Source organism: Centroberyx gerrardi, chromosome 14 (assembly GCF_048128805.1).
Source record: "Centroberyx gerrardi isolate f3 chromosome 14, fCenGer3.hap1.cur.20231027, whole genome shotgun sequence".
NCBI classification, from domain to species: Eukaryota; Metazoa; Chordata; class Actinopteri; order Beryciformes; family Berycidae; genus Centroberyx; species Centroberyx gerrardi.
In genome coordinates this window covers 29,691,020-29,713,431 of record NC_136010.1, presented here as the reverse complement: position 1 = coordinate 29,713,431, position 22,412 = coordinate 29,691,020, and the positions used below count along the sequence as shown (strand labels likewise).

Sequence of the window (22,412 nt, the reverse complement as noted above, 5' to 3'; positions counted from 1 at the left end):
AACAATTTCAATACAAAATTGAAAATTGAAAAAATATGATTCAACGTATTGAAATTAAAAGCTGGATCGACGATTCTCTCTCTTTCTCTTTCAAATGTTTTTTTTTTTAAGAGAAAGAGTCATCGCATCAACATACAGTTTTGACCATCAAACATCATGTACAGCAATATTTAATTGCATAAATGTAATGTATTGATAAATGTACAACACTTTAGGTCACCTCTGCCTAATTTCCCATCATTGAAAAAGTATTCTGGCACAACTTCACCCACTGACAAGGTGCATGGCATGGACAAGTAACACTGGAGTAGAATAAATTCCAGCAACACTTGCAGTACTGAGAACAATTATTTATAAGTAAAACCAATGCATTTCGGCCCGTGGCTTCATCAGTGTTTGTAAAACAATACATCTAAAAGCCTATATATATACATAAGACACACTAAAATCAACCAATAGAATAAGCGACAATGGAAATAACAACCAGGAGATACTAACACATAGTTTCATTGAGCCATACACCTCTGACGAAGACCTTGGCATGAAGCTACAGATCTGAAACGCACAGCTATACTCTTTATCATTTCACCCAATGTCACTCTGGATTACCATCATACCTCTTTCCTGGTACATGAGTTACATCTTTGTATTTCACTGCTTGTTTTTGCAGTCTACTCTAACGTCCCCTGGGAGAGCTTCTCAGAAGATGTCAACCTGCTTGTGTCTTCTTACTGTGTGTTCACACTGCAAGCAACATGAACAGCAAGTCACTGTAAATCTACTCATTTCCCATAGAGCAGAGTGGCCAGGGAAATTCTGTGGACAGTCAACAAACATCTTGGCTGAGAAAAGTTGGCCACAACTGAAATGTTCGCGGTCGTCGGCCATCCACAGCCAATCAGATTTCTGTGCTTCCTTTCCCTACTTATGTGATTTTGTTTCATTAACAACAGTTCTACTTGGCAAGTGCAAAATGGATGAGAAGTTGATTCCAGCCAATCAAAGCTTCTCGTCCAATTCTCTACAACTTTTAACTGAAAGACTGCAGGAATAAACATCTCAAAAATGATACTTGGAGAATGGTTGCATCCATCATTGGGGTCGGTGGTAAACTCTCAGGGATTTTTTTTTCGATTTTTTTCGATTAATGCTACCTAATTAGCACTTCCTAGCTAGCTGTGTTAACTCAAAACAATGTAACATTCAGAAGGGCAATACAAAAGCAGCAAATATGCTGTACATGATTTGCCTATTCCAAACTTTGTAGCTACATGAGACCAATACATAGATGCAATTGGAGCCTGTCACACCACCCACAATCAGTCAGAATAGAGCAGCCAATCAACCAATTTTCTCACAGTGTGAACACATGGTGAGCGTTGACCAGCAAATGTGTCACTATACCCATACTTCTTTTCTATCAAAACAAATATGGAGGGCTTAGCTGGTCCACTTCAATGACAACAATTATATTCCTTCAACAATGTGAGTTCTGACATTGCTAGTATTCGTGTCATTGGGAACAACTCATTCACAGATTTAATATCAAACTAACTGGTTACACTGCCACTGATATGAAATCATTATTTTCTCTAGGGACGACATCATCCCATGACAGTGGATACTGGCGGTCTTGTTACAGATTGAGAACATTAAAGTCAAGAGTTCTTGATCAGAAGAACTTCTCATCACTAATTGAAAATATCCAGACATAAAACTGACAAGACGGCTCCAAGGGCAAATTAATCTGTGAAGTTACAGAGAAATCTGTTATTTTGTCATTACACAGGTTTTTGAAACCAAACAAGACACATTACTGTTTCAGTAAGAAAAGCTGTGTATTGTTCTGATCACAAACATTTTGCCCATATATGTAGCTTCATGTACTGCTAGCAGTCATATTATTTCTGAATTCCACACCAAGACCGCTACCACACTTGACAGACAACAGTCTAGTCTACTAACAGCTGCCATATTGCAGCTTTGTATTATTAGTTTAATGTCAATCCTGTATTGGTATCCAAAATCAGGCTGAAATGCTAGCAACCACTGTTGCATAAAAATGGGCCATTTTTCCGGCTGCTCACTTCCTGTTAGTATCAGCAGCGGTTAATGAGGAGCTGGGAGGGAGCGGTGAGCCAGGTGTCAGAGCTGCCGCTAAACGGGAATAAAGAGGCCATGAGCACTGACCCGCAACCAATTCCCATAGACTCAGCCAAGAGGGTTAGGGGAAGAAAGCAGGAGGGATGGAGGAAAATGTGAGTGTGCCTTTGTGGTACTTATAGTCTTATAGTGATAATATACAGTACAGTACATGTAGCTTGTGGTATTTTATGATTTTATCAACTATTTCTAAAGAACTTTGTTATGAAAATCATTAGTTCAACAACAATTAATGTATATATTTATGTGCATTAGAATGGTAATCCTCAAGATCTTTGTTTTTTATTTTGTCTCCATCTTTGTTGCTAAGCAGTCATTGCTGTTTTGTTTCTACACTGCACTGCCCAGAGATCACCTATCAATCAAACAGTGTGTCCAGTACTGTGACATCTTTTTCCTTGGATTTTCTGTTGATGAAATTTTAGTTTCTGTAGGTGGCGCTCTTTTCTTTTGCTTCAGCCATGGTGGCTATTGTTGCTCACGCTAACTACGCAGTTCTTCTTCTATTTATTCCAAACAAACCGGAAATGTAAAACGCATCACTTCTTGTGTGCCAGAGGATTTTTCACAGGAAAGACCTACCAGACACCAGGTGTTTACAATCGCAAATGTAAAAAGCTTTCTTGAACCGCACATAGGTTGAATCACTAGGGTGTTATATCAATCTGAGGTAGAAAATAGCAAAACAGACATTTATTTATATGAAAATGTTGCATATTGTATTACTTATAAACAATCCTTTGAAAATTGGAATTCTCTTTCCACTATCTTTGCTGCTAGCTTGATTGTGCATGGCCCATTTAGAGGCTGAATTGCACTGTATGTAACCAGGCTGACATAGGCTCAAGCCGATGATGTGAGCAATATCAGAGAAATGGGGACAGAGTGGGTTGGTGAGGGTGGGGGTGCATTAGTATACGTTGCCCTCCTTTCGTGACTAGACATTCGTCATGGCAGCTCCTCAGTCTCTGCTGTTTGAGCACAACTGACTGGCCACAATATGCTGCTGGAAATCCAACACACTTGAATAACGGTGGGGGATGAAGGGACTGTTTATCTTTGTGTAGAATATCAACAAGAGTGACAGTCTATTAAAACTGCACAGCAACCCTTGTGCTGAAACATTTAAATGGGATATGTATTAGATGTATTGGATGTGAGGATTATTCTCGGATGTGAATCATCAGCAAACCATATACACTGTAGAGCTCTCTCTCTCCATCTTATTTTGTCCCACAATGCCTCCCTCCCCATCCCACTTGCTCCATCTGTCCCTGCATTCCTGCAATATATATATAGAGAGCTCTTGTTCTCCCTTTCTCTCCACGTTTCAATGAAAAGTAGGGCAAAGAGGAGGAGAGAGTGGGGCAACTAAGTCCAGCACACATAATCCTTGTAGGCTGCGCCACGCTCTGTACGCCACACTGGATTAAATCCACGGGGAAACATCAGCGTTCACTGTATTTTGTCATTGTGTTGCCCGCCATGCAACACTCAGCACCACCTTTAATATTCCACCACTCCTTCCAATGCATTTTTTTTTAAGTTAGGTATCAAGAGTGATTTAACTCTTGTCTGAAGAAGTCACTGTTACCTAACTTTTAATGTTATGCTGAGATTATGATGTTACAATGTTATTGATTGAAATGTAAATTTCAAGTGATGTACAATTCAGTGGTTGGCTATGTGTACATGCACAAAATCTAGTGATTGTCCTTACTTTTAGAATAATACCATCAAGCTGCTTACATACATAGCAGAATAAGACTCTATTGTTATTCCTATTTTCATGCAGTCTACCATCACACAGTCACTAATTAGACTATCATCTTTTTTCTTTTATACTAGGTTACGTGCGACATCATCATTTCTGTCCTGTCATGTACATGTATACTTGTGTTATTTTCCCACAATTTATCCAGTGCTGAGACGCAAGGCATGAAGGCTGGATTTAAATTAATAGTAGCTGTAAAGATTAGCTGCTCAACGTATTTTGGGCAACTTGTGAAACTTCTGATCACTTACTTGGCAAGTGCCATTTACAACACTCCAATAATGCAACCAGTATCACAGAACTCCATCTGTCTTAATTGCAGTATTAAAGATGAACTTCACTGATCCCCAATGGGAAACTGGGCCCTTGCAGCAGCAAAGAATAGGCTATAGATAAACATTTTAATATATTGAATAGATAGAATTCTGATTTACAGATTTAGAGATGTTTGCAGTTTATAGATTTACAAAGTTACAGGCCACTGCAAGAGCATATATTCAGGGTGTACAAATGTGCATCAATACACATTATCAGATGGAATTAGATGGAATTTACAGTACAGTATGTACAGTAATGTATCCAGAAGTGTAAATGTGCATTGTTAGCTATTCACATGATCAGATTTACAGATGGAAGTGACATATGTACAGAAATGCATCCAGAAATATATGCAATTTCATGTACAAAAGCAATGCACAGAAATATATACAGGTCATGTGCAGGGCTTCCCCCAGAAAAGTCAGGGGCCAGGGGGCAAGTACAAGGGAGGCCCAACTCAACGTGAAACTGTCCAGTGGTTGACATTTGGGCCCTATAGTTATGATAACAGAATAGTTGAAATATTCCATAGATTCCACAAACTGAATTTGACAACCAGACCAATAATGCAAAGTTGTTTATTAATTTAAAACAAAAAACAACTTAGGTTTTCCACTATTTTTCTTTTTCCCTGAGAAAAATAGATAAAATGTGAAATTCTAAATTGAACTCAAATGAATTTTGAACAAATTATTAGAACTTTTCCTTATATTATTCTTGGAGTTCCAATTGCACCCCTCAGGTTACACTACAGTATGCCCTTTACATCTTGACAAGTTTGTACCACCCTACTTTTTGTGACACAAACAGCAAGTTTTATTACTACATTCCATTTGTCTCATATTTTTGGAAGAGCGCCTTGAATGGAGTTGAACACAGAGCAGAAAGGCACCCTACCTAATCTGAGAAACCCAGAAGCTCTCGCGACACAAAGTGAGAACGTCGCACGAGCATCGGGGGGAAAGGGATAGAAATCCTGTACAGGAACTGAGGGGAGGTCTTAGTGAATAAACACCCTTATATTTCCGCTATTGTTGCAGTGAATAGTCACCGGCAAGAAACGTGAGCAGGATTTTAACAAGCAGAGATCCTGCACAGGCCCACGACGCGTGTTCAATTCAATTCACTGCGATGCATAATTGAAGCATTGCGAAATGGTTACCTGTTAAATCACCTAATTCCACTAACGTTACTTACATACCACAATGTAATAATGTTACATTCTGTTAAAGTTTGTACGACAGCAAAAAAAACCCTGATGTGCACACACACAGGTCAGATTGTGCAAACAGAACAGATATACAGAGTAGTTCAAAGCAGATGATAGAGACAGTGGAGTACAACCAGGCTTCTGCAGTGTTCTAGTTGGCTGAGGACGGGGCCATCATGGCGAGAATCATTGTGTAGCCAGATGGCAGTTTGCATGAATAAACACTTTAAGTACTCCTTGGTACATCTCTGGGGGGATGAGCTGGAGACCAATGGTGCTCTGAAGCTGTACCAACTCAGTGTAGAGAGGGTACAAGGTGTTGTCCAAGATGGAGATCAGTTTAGACCTCATTCTCCTCTCCACCACTGCCTCCAGGGTGGTAAATGGATGGATGCAGAGTAGTCTGTTGTCCATGCTGACTGACTTGAACCCCTTCAAGAATAGTCTGCTTTGTCCTTTCTTGGAGAGTGCATCTGTGTTGTCAGATTCTTTCCCTGGATGGTGACAGGAGACAGTGGTTTCCTTGCTCTGATGGCAATGCACCACCGGCTCTTTCATCTTAATAACATTGAGCTGCAGGTGGTTCTCCTTGCACCACACAATAAAGCTTCGCTGTTTTGCACGTTTGTCACACCGGAGGTGAACAAACTCTGGCCTGACAGTGAGGTAATCCAGGATATGATGGCGTTGATCAGCTTCTGTTGAGCTTCTTCCCTAGCAGGAGGGTCTGGACGGTGTTGTAAGCTCTGGAGAAATCAAAGAGCACAATTCTCACCATTTTTCCAGGACTCTCCAGATGGGAGTGAACCCTGTGGAGCAGGTATGATGGCATTCGTCCATGTCTAAGTAAGTCCTTCATCTGGGGTCTGAGGTACTGCAGGCCCAGCCTCTCAAAGCTTTCATTATGAGATACCAGTGCCACCAGTCTATTCTCATTGAGAACACTGGGGCATCCTTTCGTAGGCACTGGGACAACGCAGGAGATTTTCTATAGTGGAGGCACCCTCTCCAGCCTTAGGGAAAGGTTGAGAACCTCTGTTAGCTTTACATTTGCATACAGCAAGTCTTCTTCTTTCTTGTGTTTCATTTGGCCATCCTACGCTAAAAGATTTACAGGTGGTCAACCATCGGTACAGTTGGAAGTTGGAAGTGACCATCAATCAAAAATCATCAAATATAGATAAAAATAATACTAATAATAATACTACTAATAATAACAATTATAATAATCAGAATAATAATAAAATGCACTAAAGTGCACAACTTAACAGCTGCCAGTACTTAAGTACTTACTACTACAAAATAAATACAAATACAAATAAATAATACATGTAGTCAGTAATTTCAGATTACTGTTCATACATACTAGTTACTTTGCTGAAATGTCTGCCCATTTAAGTAAAATGTCCTGTTGCTGCAAGTTTGAGCGAAGAAAAGCAGACCAGTCATTTTGTGATTCAATTACAGGGAATGCTAGCAGAGAAATCGCAGTATTAAAGATTAATTATTTTAACTACTTTAGCTACACAAAACAATCTTTTAAACAGGGATGCTGGGAATACTGGGAAGAAGTAGTGATGCATATGGGATTGGTATCTTGGTATATCTTGATACATGTACTACTGAATACAGTGTTATAGACGTGCTGAATGTCATTGTGGCAAAGGGAACAAAGTAGGGGTGCAAACACCACTAGCATGACTGGAAAATGATGCATGGGGTGTCATAAAATTGTGTGGACCCAAATTTAAAGATACAGCCCACATAAACAATACTGAAGTTTTGCAAAATATTTTGAAAATGGGAAGACTGGCACCCGTCATTTTTCTAATGCTACACTTCTGGCATCCATAAAGTCTACACCCTCAAGGGAAGAATCTTCTGCTGGGTAGTAATGTGTGATCCGAGGTGAGGATCTGAGGATTTGACGGTGACACTCAGTTTGGTTCCAAACCCCAGCCAAGACTGATGTCAGACCTGCCAAACCAACCAATGCCAAATCAACTTACACAGGCTGACTTTGACCAGCAGCTGTTTAAAGAACAGCAGAGACATACTGTCAAGTTGAGGAGCCAAACCAATATTCTCACCTTTAAACCTTAAATGAAAAGGCCACAACATCAAATCACGCTTAATTTCCGCCCCACATAATGCAGCCTTTATCTCTTTCCAGGTATGAGGCGAGACATGCAGGCATAATTGACCAGCCTTCACCAGTTGGTTAGTGCTATAGCTGGACTGAGCCAGAATATTTCACACCTGATGAGTGTGATGACCAGAATAGCTGCAGGCCTTGAAGGAACGGGGTGTGGCAGAGAAACACTCAGTCATAAACATTGCAGGCTCACTCCTTTGCGTGTCCTCGGAAAAAGGAAATCCTCCACTGAACTCAAAGAAAAGAACCAATGAACTGGTTTATGCTTTGAACCTGTCATGCACAGATCCCTGGAACTTGGCGCAAACATTTGTAATAATGTGTTGTGACTTACAAACAGCCTGCATGTTCACTTAATAAGTGTGTTTCCTATTTCTGTACACTATTTCATTTTCCCATGGTGGTACTAGAGGAACGTGCGTACATCAATAGCATCAATACCACTCAGGAAGCCTGCCAGTTTTTCTCAAATGGCTACAAGTCTTTCTCAATACTGAGCTCACTTTTTCAAAACACTTCATGCAGTTACCACAACAGTGCTTTATGTGGACCAAACGGTGAATGAGTTTTCATTGCTTTCACACAAAATGCATTCAATGTACAAAATTTTCAAAACCCAAGAATGCAAATTTCTTCACTCAAAATCAACCACCACCAAAATTGTAGAGCACACTTTGTTAAACTCTACATACTCTGTGTGAAACTGATGAAAACCTAACATACAAACTTAAAGTTTACAGCAGTTTGCTAGATAAAAATACTATATGTAATATAGTAACAATTTGAATGAAAAAACCTAGATATTCAAAGACCAGAGACACATTGTTTACATTATGGATTCCTGCAAAGCAACATCAGTACCATGCTATGGAAATGAGATCAAACAGCTGATTTCCATTACAGTTGGAAACCTCTATTGCACCTGTGTTACACAGGTGCTGGGTAAATTTACTGTTACTGTATTAGTGTTGAAATTTTTGTTTCCATTATTGTATTGTTTTGTGTATTTTGTAATTATGCAAAAAACTGGATCCACATTACTGCAGCATGCGAAAAAGTAAAAAAAGTCTTTTCTGCAGTATTTCTATTGTGTATGACTCTTCCTTTCCTTTATTCTTACGTGGTGTCAGCATATTGTACACTATAAAACATGTTGTTTTGAGATTTTGATTACATTTTATGGATAAAATTATCTGTTTGGCCAAACAGCATTTTAGTGTTAAGAGTAAGGCTGGGTATTGGCAAGGACCTCACGATACAATACGCATCACGATACATGGGTCACGATATGATTGTATCACGATACATTGCGATACGATACATAATTTACTGAAAATTTAAAAATAGAGCTGAAAATACAATTTGCTGTGTACCACCTGCAGGCCTGGAAGTAAGTCATTTTTAGGGCAAGGCCACTTTGGCCTTTGATCAATACAAATTTATTGGGACATTGTGGCCAAAATGTAGGGCACCAAGGCCAAAACCAATGTTTATTAAAATCCTTTTTTCAGTCCTTTTTCCTCAACAAAATAAATATCCTAATAGAAAAATTAAGTGCTGCAGTGTGATACAGCACATATGTAAGATGACTCAGACTGAAAAGTTAGTTACATGTCCAGTAACACACGATAACGTAAGTGTAACCCAGGTTATTTTCTGTAGCTACAAATTACAGATGTCCCTTAAACGCCTCATGCAGACTATCGGTAGACTCTACAATTTACCGATGTTCCCTAAACGCCTCATATGCAAGCTACTGCTACAGCGTTTTTGCTGCTCTCAACCCAGTTAATTTTGCTATATTCTTCATTACAGCGGCTAATTACCCGCTGTACGCTTAAACTTACACTAGTTCTGCTCAAGCACTCATAGCTCTCCTCTTCTTTTAGCGACTTTCTCACTAATCCCACAGTTGTTTACACGCTTTTCAGATCTGCTAGTTACTTAGCTTAGCAGTTAGCGATAGCTTAGCAGTTAGCGATGGCTTCTCTCTCTCCCTCTCAGTTTAATTAATAATTAGCTGTTAATGTTTACGTTAACGTTACACATATATTTGCGGGAGTGGGAGAAATCTCGCGCTACTGTTTATGTCCAGCGTGATGACGGAGACTCTGGGAAAAGTGAGTTCGTTTATTTGCTGCGTCGCATGTAGTTTTAAATGAGGAAATCCGCAACTTTCTTTTAAGGGCGCAACCACAACGGCCAGTTCAAAACAGGGCATGCCAAACTGGCCGTGTGGATAGTTAATTCTAGAAGGGGCATTACGGCCAGTGCCGTGGATGCCCCGCACCTGGGTAGTCTAATATGTACATCACATATTGATAACTCGGGGGACAAATTGAGTTAAAACTATTTAATTCAAAGGGATTTGAGGGGAATTTAAGGACATTTTAAATCCGTTTAAAATAAATTAAAATATATTTTTTTTAATGTATGATATGAGGGGCTGGAAAATCGATACAGTATCGTGGAAAAAAATATTGCAGTACTCAGCTGTATCGATTTTTTTGCACAGCCCTAGTTAAGAGTCGCATTAAGTTGCATTAAGAGTTTTGAAAACATGAACTCAGTATTGAGAAATGCTTATAATGAATTTTGAATATGAAAAAATGTAATACTTGTGACACCTTTCATTTTTTGTTTAGGCATCTATCAAAAATAGATATCACAACTCACCAGCGTGGCCTTAAAAGAGGAATGACCTAAGACAGTTCAGCTCATTTTACACTCAATGACCAGTGTTTTCCATTGCCAGATAGGAGAGAAAAGAGTTTACCCTACTGCTCTATTTTGTGATGTCACACTGATAAATGTGGTCAGCAGCCTATAAAGGTTAGAGAAGCAGGCTTGTAAGTCACCAATTTGAATCCTGGACCGGCTGGAACAGTGACCAATTAGGTTACATTTACCACTTTTAGCACCACTATTATATAAAGCTACTTTGGATGTTCAAGTACAGATAAACATTGTTTGAATCCACTAAGCCAGTAAGTAAGTAAGTAAAAGTTTATTTAGTATAGCACCTTTCACAGAGCAAGGTCACAAAGTGCTTCACAAGAGTAAAATTGTTCAAAATAAAAATAAGACCATAAATACAGTAAAAAGAAACAAACAATAAAACAACACACAAAATACAAACACTAGACAGCACGAGGCGAGACAAAGGCCAGTTTGAATAAATGAGTCTTCAGCTGCTTTTTAAAGGCATCAACAGAGACCTCAGATCGTATGTCTATAGGAAGAGCGTTCCACAGTGTCGGAGCCACCACTTCAAAGGCACGATCACCTTTTGTTTTCAGTCGGGCACGAGGGACAGCCAGTAAGCCCTGGTCAGAGGACCTAAGTGACCTACTGGTGATGTAAGGATGGAGCAGGTCAGAAATGTACACCGGTGCCTGACCATGCAGGGCTCTATATGTGAAAACAAGAACCTTCAAATGAATCCTGAACTTGATGGGAAGCCAATGTAATGAAACCAAGATGGGTGTGATGTAAGTCATCCTGCTGGACCTAGTCAACAGCCTTGCAGCAGTATTCTGGACCATTTGTAGACAGTCCAGAGACGACTTGCTGAGGCAGGTGAAAAGGGAATTGCAGTAGTCTATCCGGGATGATATAAAAGCGTGAATGATCATCTCTAGCTCCGGTTGTGATACAACTGACCTGAGTTTGGCAATGTTTCTTAAATGGAAGAGGCATGTACGGGTCAATGATTTGATATGCTGATCAAAGTACATAGACTGATCAAATATAACACAGAGATTTCTAAGATTAGACTGTACAGCTGAAGAAAGGGACCCAATACACTGAGCAACCTTGGAAGCTATGTTATCTGAAGCAATGATAAGGACCTCAGTCTTATCTGCATTCAGCTGTAAAAAGTTGTTCGCCATCCAGTCCTTAATGGCAGTCAGACAATCGTGCAAAACAGTCAGTTTGTCAGTCTCATCAGGCTTAAAAGAGACATACAGCTGGATATCATCAGCGTAACAGCGATATGGGATACCTTTAAATTTGCTGATAATATGACCTAAGGGAAGCATATACAAAGCAAATAATATAGGACCCAAGACAGAACCCTGAGGCACACCACAGGAAAGAGCAGCAGTTTCAGACGTGTAGGGACCAAGCGACACAGAAAAACTCCTATCAGAGAGATAGGAGGAGAACCAGTCCAGGGCGCTGCCAGAGACACCCACCCACTGCCTAAGCCTTTCAGTCAGGATGCTGTGATCTACAGTGTCAAAAGCTGTGCTAAGATCCAGCAGCACCAAAACAGAACATTCACCCACATCAGAGGACATCATTATATCATTGGAGACTCTGAGAAGAGCTGTTTCAGTGGAATGCTTCTGACGGATACCAGATTGGAATTTATCTAAAATGTTGTGTGCATTCAACACAGCAGTGAGTTGTTTGGCAACAACTTTCTCTAAAATTTTTGAGATAAAAGGCAATTTCGATATAGGCCTATAGTTTTTGGGAAGGGATGGATCAAGATTAGTTTTCTTCAGGAGAGGCTGAACAACTGCATGTTTAAAATAAGCTGGGACACAACCAGATTGCAGGGAGCCATTTATAATAGCGACCACACATGGACCGATAGACCCAAGTACACCATTAAGCAAGGAAGTAGGTAAAACATCTAGGGCTTGAGGAAGGTTTCATACTGCCCACCAGATCAATGAGGTCTTGCTGGGAAATAGGAGAGAAGCAGTCTAAAATTGACAGCCGAGTTGGATAAGCAAAAAAGGGAGTAGAAGAGGGGATGATGCTAGCTGAAATGACAGGCACATCAGGAGGTGCAGGAGTGACAATGTTATTTATGGTGTCAAACAGGACTTTAGGATTGCGTTTACTGGAGGAAATTAGGTTAGCAAAGTAAGAAGCCCTCGCATCTTTAACCATGTTGTTAAACTCAGTTATAAGGTCTTTGTAATAGAGACGATGAACATGAAGCTTGGTGGATTTCCACAGTCGCTCTGCCCTCCGACATTTACGGCGGCAACAACGAATATCGTCATTTAACCAGGTGGATAAATTTACGGAGGGAACAAGTCTCATTTTACTAGGAGCCACTTTATCCAAAATGGCGGAGCACTGTGTATTAAAGGAGTGGACCAGACTAGTAACGTCAGCGTGAGAAGACAACACTGCGCTTGGGTCAAAAGCTGCAGAGAACATCTCAGCTGAGAGGTGATTTATGATGCGAGAGCAACTTACACATTTACTGGGCAGAGAATCTAAATTAAAAGACAGGTTGAACAAAACACATTCATGGTCAGTAACATGTAGCTCCTCAGAGCAAATACAATCAATATTTAAACCAAGCGTAAAAACAAGGTCCAGGGTATGACCCCTAATGTGTGTGGGACCAGACACGTGTTGAATAAAATTAAAAGACTCAGTGACAAAAAAATCAGCAAATCAGCAGCAAAGCTGCAAGAGATGTTATCGACATGAACATTAAAATCACCAACCATAATAACTCTGTCCAAGCCAATAGAGGATAAAAAGTCACCAAATTCAAACAAAAACGAGCTATTTGAACCAGGGGGATGGTAAATTAAAATACAATAAAAGGAGGAGAAAGCCCCAGTGCTCACCGTCCGATTTAGAAAGACTTCCTGAAAACCACTGCGAGTCTCCCATTCACTGTGAATGGCTCAGCTTGCTTTATTTGTTTGACATCGCATATGAGAATCTTGGTTTTGGGAGATAGTTCACAAGTTCTGATTGCCATAAAAATACATGTGAATCACTGAATTGAGTACTAATCCTGTTTAATACCTTCACACAGCCTTAGAACTGAGATGCACAATCATTGTGCTGATGTGACTTCTTTTTTTTGCACTTTTTTGCATTCCTTTATGACAGGTCCTGCAGGTAAAACACATGAGATTTCCCTTTCTGGTTCAAGTTGTAGCCATTGATTGGGTGTGAGGAACAGTTTCTGGACATTGTCACTAAAATTGCATGAATGGATACACGAATAAACTTGACACACACAAACATGAACCTTACTGTATATTGGAGTAGTCTGATGAAGTTTGATAGTTGTTCCATAGTGTACACAATCTGGCCATTGCTACTAGCCATATGCTACTGCTGTGGCTCTCTGTCATGCTACCACACATTCCATGATCAAGTTCACATTCACGAGTTTTGTGAACCAAACATAGGCCAATGGAGAAGTAGGTCATGGGCTGTTTTGATGCTCGATATTTTCTGTCACTGCTCCCAGAGGCGAAAGAGCACTGCGCTAAGCCTAACACTGAATATTGATTGGCTTAGTTAACTGACTTCCAATGTAAAATTGCTGCAAAAGGCACTGAAGCCAGGAATGGATTCCTTCCATGAACAAACAAAAAGTATTACCTCTGAGGAATAAGGACATGTGGTATGTTGAATTAGTTGACTTAAGAAATAGTTTTAAATAGATATTATGGTAAACAGTAGGTATAGGTACTATTAGTAGGCACAAAGTAGGTATTATGTTTTGTATAATAAACCGGCTGGTTTATTATCTGCCAAGAATGATGGACCAAACTGAAATCAGCTTCAGGAAGTCCTTAACCTGAATTGATTCTAATGTGACATTTTGATTGGATTCCACACAGGTATGCATTAATATGCTGTTATTGTTATTATTATTACTATTATACTACTACTACTACTACTACTACTACTATTATTATTATTATTATCATCATCATCAACCTGGGTCAGAGGCTTCAGAAACACTGAACACTAGAGGTGTGTAGCTCTACTTTGTATGTCTGCTTACCTATCTTATTATTTTATATGCATCGGCCTCCAAGAGTAACTGAATTTCTTTTTCCTTTCTAGGTTTTTCAAGTTTTTAGAGTTTTTTAGTAGTAGTTTTTTTTTTGTTTTTTTTGTTTTTCTTGTTTTATAGATTTAATGTTTATAAAAGAGAAGTTCTGGGTGTCCTGGTGGCTCAGTGGTCTATAAGGCACATACCATGTAACTGCAATGTCCTGGGTTTGAATCTGGCCTGGGACCTTTATCGCATGTCATCCCCCTCTCTCTCCCATCCAGTCCATCCTGTCTCTCTCAACTGTACTGTCCAACAAAGCAGAAATGCCATAAAAAAAATCTGGAGCAAATGCCACAGACATGTAGGCCTACTCTCTAGCACCAGTGTTGAGCAGCTTCTAACCATGATTCTACCCACAAGCCTTCCTGCTGTGAAGGAAACAATATCACGCAACCGTAGCACTGTTTCCGTGTCAGCATTCAAAGGCGAGCTAAAAGAGACACGATAGAGTGTTCCTCCCAGTGTAAATGGGAGGAACAACAGAGGCTGGTACAAGACACTGCCATTATGTGTGAAACATCTCCAGCTGAGACACACTAACGAGGCATCATACTCTCATGCTTAAGCAGTTGGGTAACATCTGTGCCCGTGTGGAAACAACCACTACTGTGAACCTACCCTTTCAGGTAAAAATAGCCACTGTGTGTGAATGAATGGAGAGCAGAGGCGGAGCAGAGAGAGTCCGATGTGCTTTGCCAGACTATGCAGGCCAGCGCTGACTGGATGGATTCTGACGTGGCTGAAATCGGTCAGGTCTGACTAGGCTTGCATAAAGCAGTAAAGGGAAGATGGCGGCAGAGCCAAGGGAGGTCTGCCTCCTCACTGTTTCCACAGGTTGGCAGTTTACTTCAGTGTGTGTGTGGGAGGGGGCGGGGGGGTTGCTGTGTGTTTAATGTTCTTTATTCTGCTGTTAAAATAATGATGGACTTGAGACGCCTGAAAATGCGCGTCTCATCTTCCAAGCGAACTGTGGTGCAGTTCGTTTAATAATACCAACTACAGGAAAAACAAAACAAAAAAAACACAAGGTTTTACATGTATAAGGAGACAGACATTGGCATCTGACAGACAGCAGTTACTTATGGATGGAAAGCCTTGCATAACAAAATGAATCAAGGACAAACCGCAGTATGGACTGATGCTCACATTTAGCTATTTCTATGTGTTCTTAATTGGTATGAACACCAGAGAAGGGAAATTACATCAAAGAGTACAGACAAGTCCATCATACTTAGCTGATGTTACATAATACACTGCCAAAATCTCTAACCTTTCCAAAACTCTGTCCAATAAAGGAGCTACTTGTGAGTTGATGTGACTTTTGTTTACAAGCCTTGGTTAGCATGTAATTGGGCAGTGTGAACCTAAACCGACCAAATACAAAAACGCAACAAAGTAAACTTTTTAGTTATGGTTCAGACCACAGAAAACCAACTGTAGGTATGATCACACACTTACTCTCTAATGAGACTAGAATTAGCTAACTTGCTACTGCAACATTAGGCTATTGCACTCCCATCTGATTACATTTTGTGAAGCAAATATAACATACAGCTAATTACAAATGGGTCACCTCTTCAGCATATGGCGTAGGGTACATTTCAGGCTTTGCCTCTCTATTCAATTCATGTTGACACAGAAAGCACAACCCAAAGGACCGACTTTTGACTGACACCATGCGCTGCATCGGACGCGCAATTAATTATGGTTGTTGTAGTTCTCTAACATGCGTATTAGATCTTTGTTTTTTAGAAAATACATTAACATGAAACACTAGGTTTGAACGTCAGCTTACAAAAATTGGGTAATACCAGACCAGACTAGACTTGACCAGACAAGACCAGAAAGACCTGACCAGACCACAGCCACGTAGATAAGACCAGACCAAACCAGACCAGTAATAGACTCCTGTAATTCTGTTTTAACACTGATATTCTGACAAAGAAATAGAAATATATACTGTATATATAATTACCTGAATTAAAGAAATTTTTTTTGTCTTGAATAAAATCAAAGAAATGAATGTATTATCATCAGGAAAACATTGCAGTGTTACAGCACATCCGCTATTTTTGTTTGATTTGTTTTACAATAACATTAAAATGAAATGGCAAAGTTAGCAAGTCAGCTTTTGAAATGTCATTATATTAAATCATATTCATTTTAAAAATAATACCATTCCAGTATTGTGATTCTGAATATTATTTCTGAATATTACTTAAAACTATCAGGTACTTCATTGTAAAAATGTATATAATAACCTTTATTTATAGATCACTTATCATTACAAAGTGCTTTACAAGATGAATAGTATTTGATTACTCAAAGTTTTATTAGTAGGCTACAAAGAGAAAGTGAAGTCAAAGAGAAAATTCCTCCTAAACTAGAATTTGGAGTTTTGATCTTAGACAATATGAATACAATTTGAATATGAACAAGTCTCTCTCCCAAAGCTAGAAGCCAACACTGATACTCTAGGATGTCATCAAGAGACAATTCCTAGAGCTGATCCACTGACAATGAATTGGAGTTTGAATTTGCAGACTCATAGCATGTTGGTTTGAGTTTATTTCAGTGTCAGGCTAACAGGTGCAAACATGTACAAACAGAGAGACTTGACAACTTTTCTGGAAGTTAATGGGGTATAAGGTCAGACCAATATATGATATTATCCTTTCATTAAAAATCTCTCTGATATGACGATATGATGCAGTTTGATTGATTATATATTTATTGTACATATGATAAATACTAGACTGGTTGTCTATGGGAAGCCCTTTACCTGAATTGATGCTAATGATGCATTTTGATTGGATCCCAGTCAAAATGCATGAATACATATGTTATGATTGTTATGAGTTTCAATACAGAGTTTTAGTGCACCTATTTCCACCCTGAAATTCTGGGGAAACATTGCATACTTGTCATTTTTTTTATTATTTTTTTGGCATGAAATGGTCAAATCTGGACATACTGTATATTGGCAAATATCGGCACAAAAAATCAGCTATCGGTAGCTTCAAGACAAATATATTGGTATCAGCCTTCAAAAACCCATGTCAGTTGAACCCTAGTTCATATCACAACTGAAGTGCCCATGACTACAAGAATCCATATTCAGCTTTAAAGTAGATATCTCCTTAAATAACACATTCTAATAAGCTCAATGGTGTTAAGGAGTAGAATTTAATGATCACATACACAGTTTAATGGTAACTACTTACCATTTCCACTGATCACAATGCAGCCTAAGCAGAATGGGGGCGTTCCATGCTACACTTCACCCACTGCTTGGATGCAATAACATATTGAATTCAAGGCACAGTGTCTACTGTCTTAAGAACACAGTGTCTTAAGAAGGTCTGTGTTAACTTCCTTGTGACTGACATCAAGTCATGTGATAAGTCTGAAATTCCCAGGTGGGTAGGTCGTAATTATAGCCTCCATGTGTCCATCCAAACCTGCAGATACCCTGCTGGTGATATGGTGTATTTGAAAGATGGTTCAATCATTTATCAAATTACATCTAAGGTGTAAGAGGGTCCTCAATGCATTGTGATTGTTCAATGTAAAATAATACATCAACATTAATGTTATAGCAACTGCAGTGTGTACTGAGGGGAAAATGATCCTCTAAAAAGTGTGTTATATATTACACTCTCCCAGCAGTAACAGTAGTATAGTCCAGCTTTTACATTTAATATTGAATATGTTCTAAATATGTCTGATGTGCTTTTCTGTGCTGGCGCTACCCTTCCACCACATCTATAGGATAAATAGAAGCACCTTCTATAGGATGAGTAACCTTTCTTATCGAAACTCAACATAAATAAAATATTGTGTTGGCCAATTGTAAAAATCCAAGCCTTTTTTTTTTTTTTAACCTGGATGGTTACCAACTTCCTGTATTCTAACCTATGTTTTTGTAATATAGTATGAACTTATTTTCTTTCACAGCATTTTTTTTTTTAACTTTTAGAGTGACTAAAGCCAGAAGCAGCAGTTGCATTTAAACAACTTCATTTTAATAGCAATATAATGTATATTGCCAGAACATGCAGACTTCTACAATATTTATAGATGTTGGAGGTCTTTATACAAGTGACACAGCAAATGAACTACAATCCAGTATAAGAAGGTTATTCTAAACACAATAAAATCTAATTTTTCAACATTTCAAAGTCTTTCCTCGCTGATGGAGTTCTGTCTGGCTCTTGTATATGATTTGCTTAAGGTTCAGTTTTAATAATCAAGTAATCAATTAAGTAGAGAGGAAAGAGACAAGGACAAGGCAGGTATGAAAATATTAAATCACAAAGATGCGTCATTAATGTCCTGAAAAACTCATATAATGCTGTAGAGTAGGTTTATGCAACAAAATTCAAATCGTTTCTCGTGTTTGTTCATCTTTTGCATCGCCTTCCCATATCAAAAAACCCCAAAACACAAAAATATCAAAAACACATTTATTTCAGTTACTCTCATTGTTTTCATTCTGGCTCCTCATATACTAGCAATATAAAATCCTAAAATCACCATGATATACTATGACTGATCTGTTGTACTAACTGTTGATACAAAGCCTCAACTGAGCACTGCTGTAGCTTTGGGATGTAGAATGAAGATAGCAACAATTATTCATTATTCAGTTATTCATGATCATCCAGATGACTGGAGGATCAAACAGACAAGTATTTGCAGGAATACATGGGATTGATTTGTTAGTGGGTATCTCCAATACGGTTCAACCAATATGGGTTTTTGAGGGCTGATGCTGATGCCAATACCGATGTTTTTGGATAGAAGCTGCCGATATTTTGAGCCAATGTTTAGCATCTTTAAATTTGACCATTTCCATGACAAAAGGTTACGAGTATATTACCCCATATTATTCAGTGTTTGCCCCGAACTTTATTCTTGTTAGGGTGGAAAAGCCTCTAGAATAACACTAAAACTCTCCACTGAAACCCAGACTAACCCACTTATTCAATGGTAGGAGAAACTATGGGATACATTAAATTATTATAAAGAATTAACAATTAAATTAAAAAACAACATTTCCAAAGAAAACAAAATGTCACTGCAGGTTTGACTACTTGACTATTTTTATGTAACCTGGTCAGTAAGGACCCTCCATGTATCGGCAGTGGGCCACATTGACTGGACCATATCTAATATTTAATAAAAGGCCAAGATAGGCCTGATCTATCGGCAAAACAATATATCGGTCTAACCCTAATCTGCAGATACAGGTGTACTTTGACATTTATACCACATCATCCAAGTCTGATGGCTGGTGATTCTGATGACTAATTACTGTGCTCTTGAATGTCAAAGTGCAGAATGTCAGAACAAGCAGTCACCAAATGGTTTGAAGAGCATGTCAGTTATGCTGGCCCTATGCCAAGGCCTTACCTATAATATCGCAACTAAGCACTGATGGAGTTCTACAGCATTTCCCACTGCTATCTTAAAGGGCTCAGATGACCATTTAAAAACAGTTATAAATTGGTATGTGATTTGCACTGACCTTGGGAAACATCCCAAAACCAGATTACAAAAAACCCTCAACTACATTACAGAGCTACTAACATTGTGTGAAAGGGGCTTTATGCTGGCGTTTCCTTTACTTTGGCCATCATGCATAGGCTACATACTGTATGTACATATCATGTATACACACGTTGTACATGCATACATACACACATACAGTATGTACATGTACATGCATACATACATACACACATACAGAATGTATACACACCACTGTACAGGTATGCATACATACATACAATAATACATGCATACATATACATACATACATCATAGTGTTTCAGACTGCCCATAACCATCTCAAAGCAAGCGATAACAGTATAGACAGGTATTATATTAGCACATCACATTCAAGCCGATCAAAACAGCGAGACTATAATGACAGCAATGTTATTCCCCAGCCGTTAAAGATGTCAAATAATTGGTATAAATCAGGAAAAAAGATTAATCCCAGCCTAGCCTAATAACATGTTTCCATCCTCAACATTTCACAGTGTAATGAGCTGTGACAGAGCCACATCTAAAACACCACTTCACGGATTTCCATGAGATTCCTATATGTTTTGAAATGCGGTTAAAACGTGTAGTGTTCATTTAGACTGCACAATCACATCGGGTTTCCGTTCTGCATAAATGATGGATCCTTGCTGTCCCTGTCGCTTATTCACTCTGTCATGCCATGTCGCTCATGCACATTGAAATAATTCAGATTCAAAGAGTTGCATACTGCCTTACCTTCGACAGCCCATACCGTTGGCAGTATCCATAAAAAATATAGGATATCCATTACAATAGACATTCCAGGCATTTGACTGTAAAAAGCCAATGCATTCATAGTGCAAGCGTCCAGCAGCGGGCCATCGACAGCGAATTCATTTAGGAGCGGAGATCTTCAGCAGAGGAATAAAAGGCAGAGGATCTGAGGCAAGTTTGGGCGAAACCAAAAGGCAGGGGGCGGAAAACACTGGCATCTCACTGCATCCGCTGACTTAGTCCAAATAAAGGTTTATTCAGTAACAAATTAATAAAACCAACATTCCTGTGTGGGAAATTGTGGAGGAAGTAATGTCTTAATTTTCACGCAAGTGAACTGTTCACAAGGTGGCTGTTTCAGGTTCATCAGTCGAACACTGGAAGCTCTTGTAGGCCCATTAATTCAAATTAAAATGATATATAATATCGTTTTAGTAATATAGATTTAAAACACAAAATATTGTATTCATTTATAAAGTGACATTAATTCTGTATATTAGGCTATTAGATACAGAATTAATGTAACTTTATAAATAACAATGATAACAATAAATATAGCCACAAGCGGCCATTAGAGCGGTCCATTTGCCTATGGACAAATGATTTGACAGTGACTATAAGCTTGATAAATCATTTTGGAAAAGTTCTGTATCTCAACATTTTGGTGACAGTCCTACAACTGCAGGTGAAATGTTGCCTGACATATTGCCATTTGAAAAATTACCAGTTTGTCCTGATGGTGGTGCTATTCAGCATGACCAAATGTGGTCTGACACATTTTGCAAACAGGTAGGGCTTATGTGAAGTTTGGATGGTCCAGCATTAAAGCTGCAATAAGCGATTTTCCGACCACTAGAGGGTGACAGAAACCGCAACACATTTGTAAATAAAGCACAGCAAAGCTACTGGACTACAGAGGCCCAAGGAGGTTTTAACGAAGGACAAACCTAGCGAAGGTCTGTGCATAAAGGCTAATAGCTAAGCTAAACGTAACTACGAAAGTGTCCCTGGTTATCAATCTCGCTTTGCCAGATTTTTCTCCCACTGAAGGTTACATGTCCCACAATGGCAAGTAAAGAGGTAGGTAGGAAATTTACTAGTTTAACAAGTTTATACGCTTGCTTCGTCGATTCTGCCATTACAATAATTTTTTTCACCATCGGGATGGGGTGAGGGCCACTTTTAAACAGCGAGGGAGATGCCAAGTTAGTTTTAAAAAAATGAAAAGCTACTGAATGGCACAGGAGGACCTTCATTTCAGAGCGGAATTTGACAACAAGCTTTAGAAAAGAGGTGAAAACAGCAGCGCAGCTGGCCCGCGTGTTTGGTTAGGCTATTGGTTGATATCATTATGTCTCAATAAAATCTCCACATAGCACACATTAGTTTCAGGGTTGGTTATAAGGTCTGATATCGCTTATTGCAGGGTTAAGCATTTAGGAAATGCCTCCCTTCCTGTTATTGCATCTTCGCCGTCAACTTTTTTTGTGCATCAAGGCCAAACAGTTACAAATCAAAATTCTGTGATGCAAAGATGATGTAGGCAGTTGAAATATGCTGTGTGTAAAATTTGGTGGAGATTAAGGCAACTTTGTTGGTGAGATTTTTTTTTTAAAATGTTGCTTTTGAAAGTTTGGCCTGAGGG

General features: G+C 39.0%; 1 protein-coding gene across 1 annotated transcript in view; it reads right to left on the bottom strand.

Annotated features, from left to right (window-relative positions):
- ephb2a (eph receptor B2a) overlaps positions 1-20,849 on the bottom strand; it is a 60,492-nt gene extending 39,643 nt beyond the window's left edge. Inside the window, exon 1 of the mRNA XM_078288120.1 lies at positions 20,750-20,849. Coding sequence (XP_078144246.1) covers positions 20,750-20,849 — 100 coding nt within the window. The remainder of the gene's footprint in view (positions 1-20,749) is intronic.
- Positions 20,850-22,412: the final 1,563 nt, after the last annotated feature.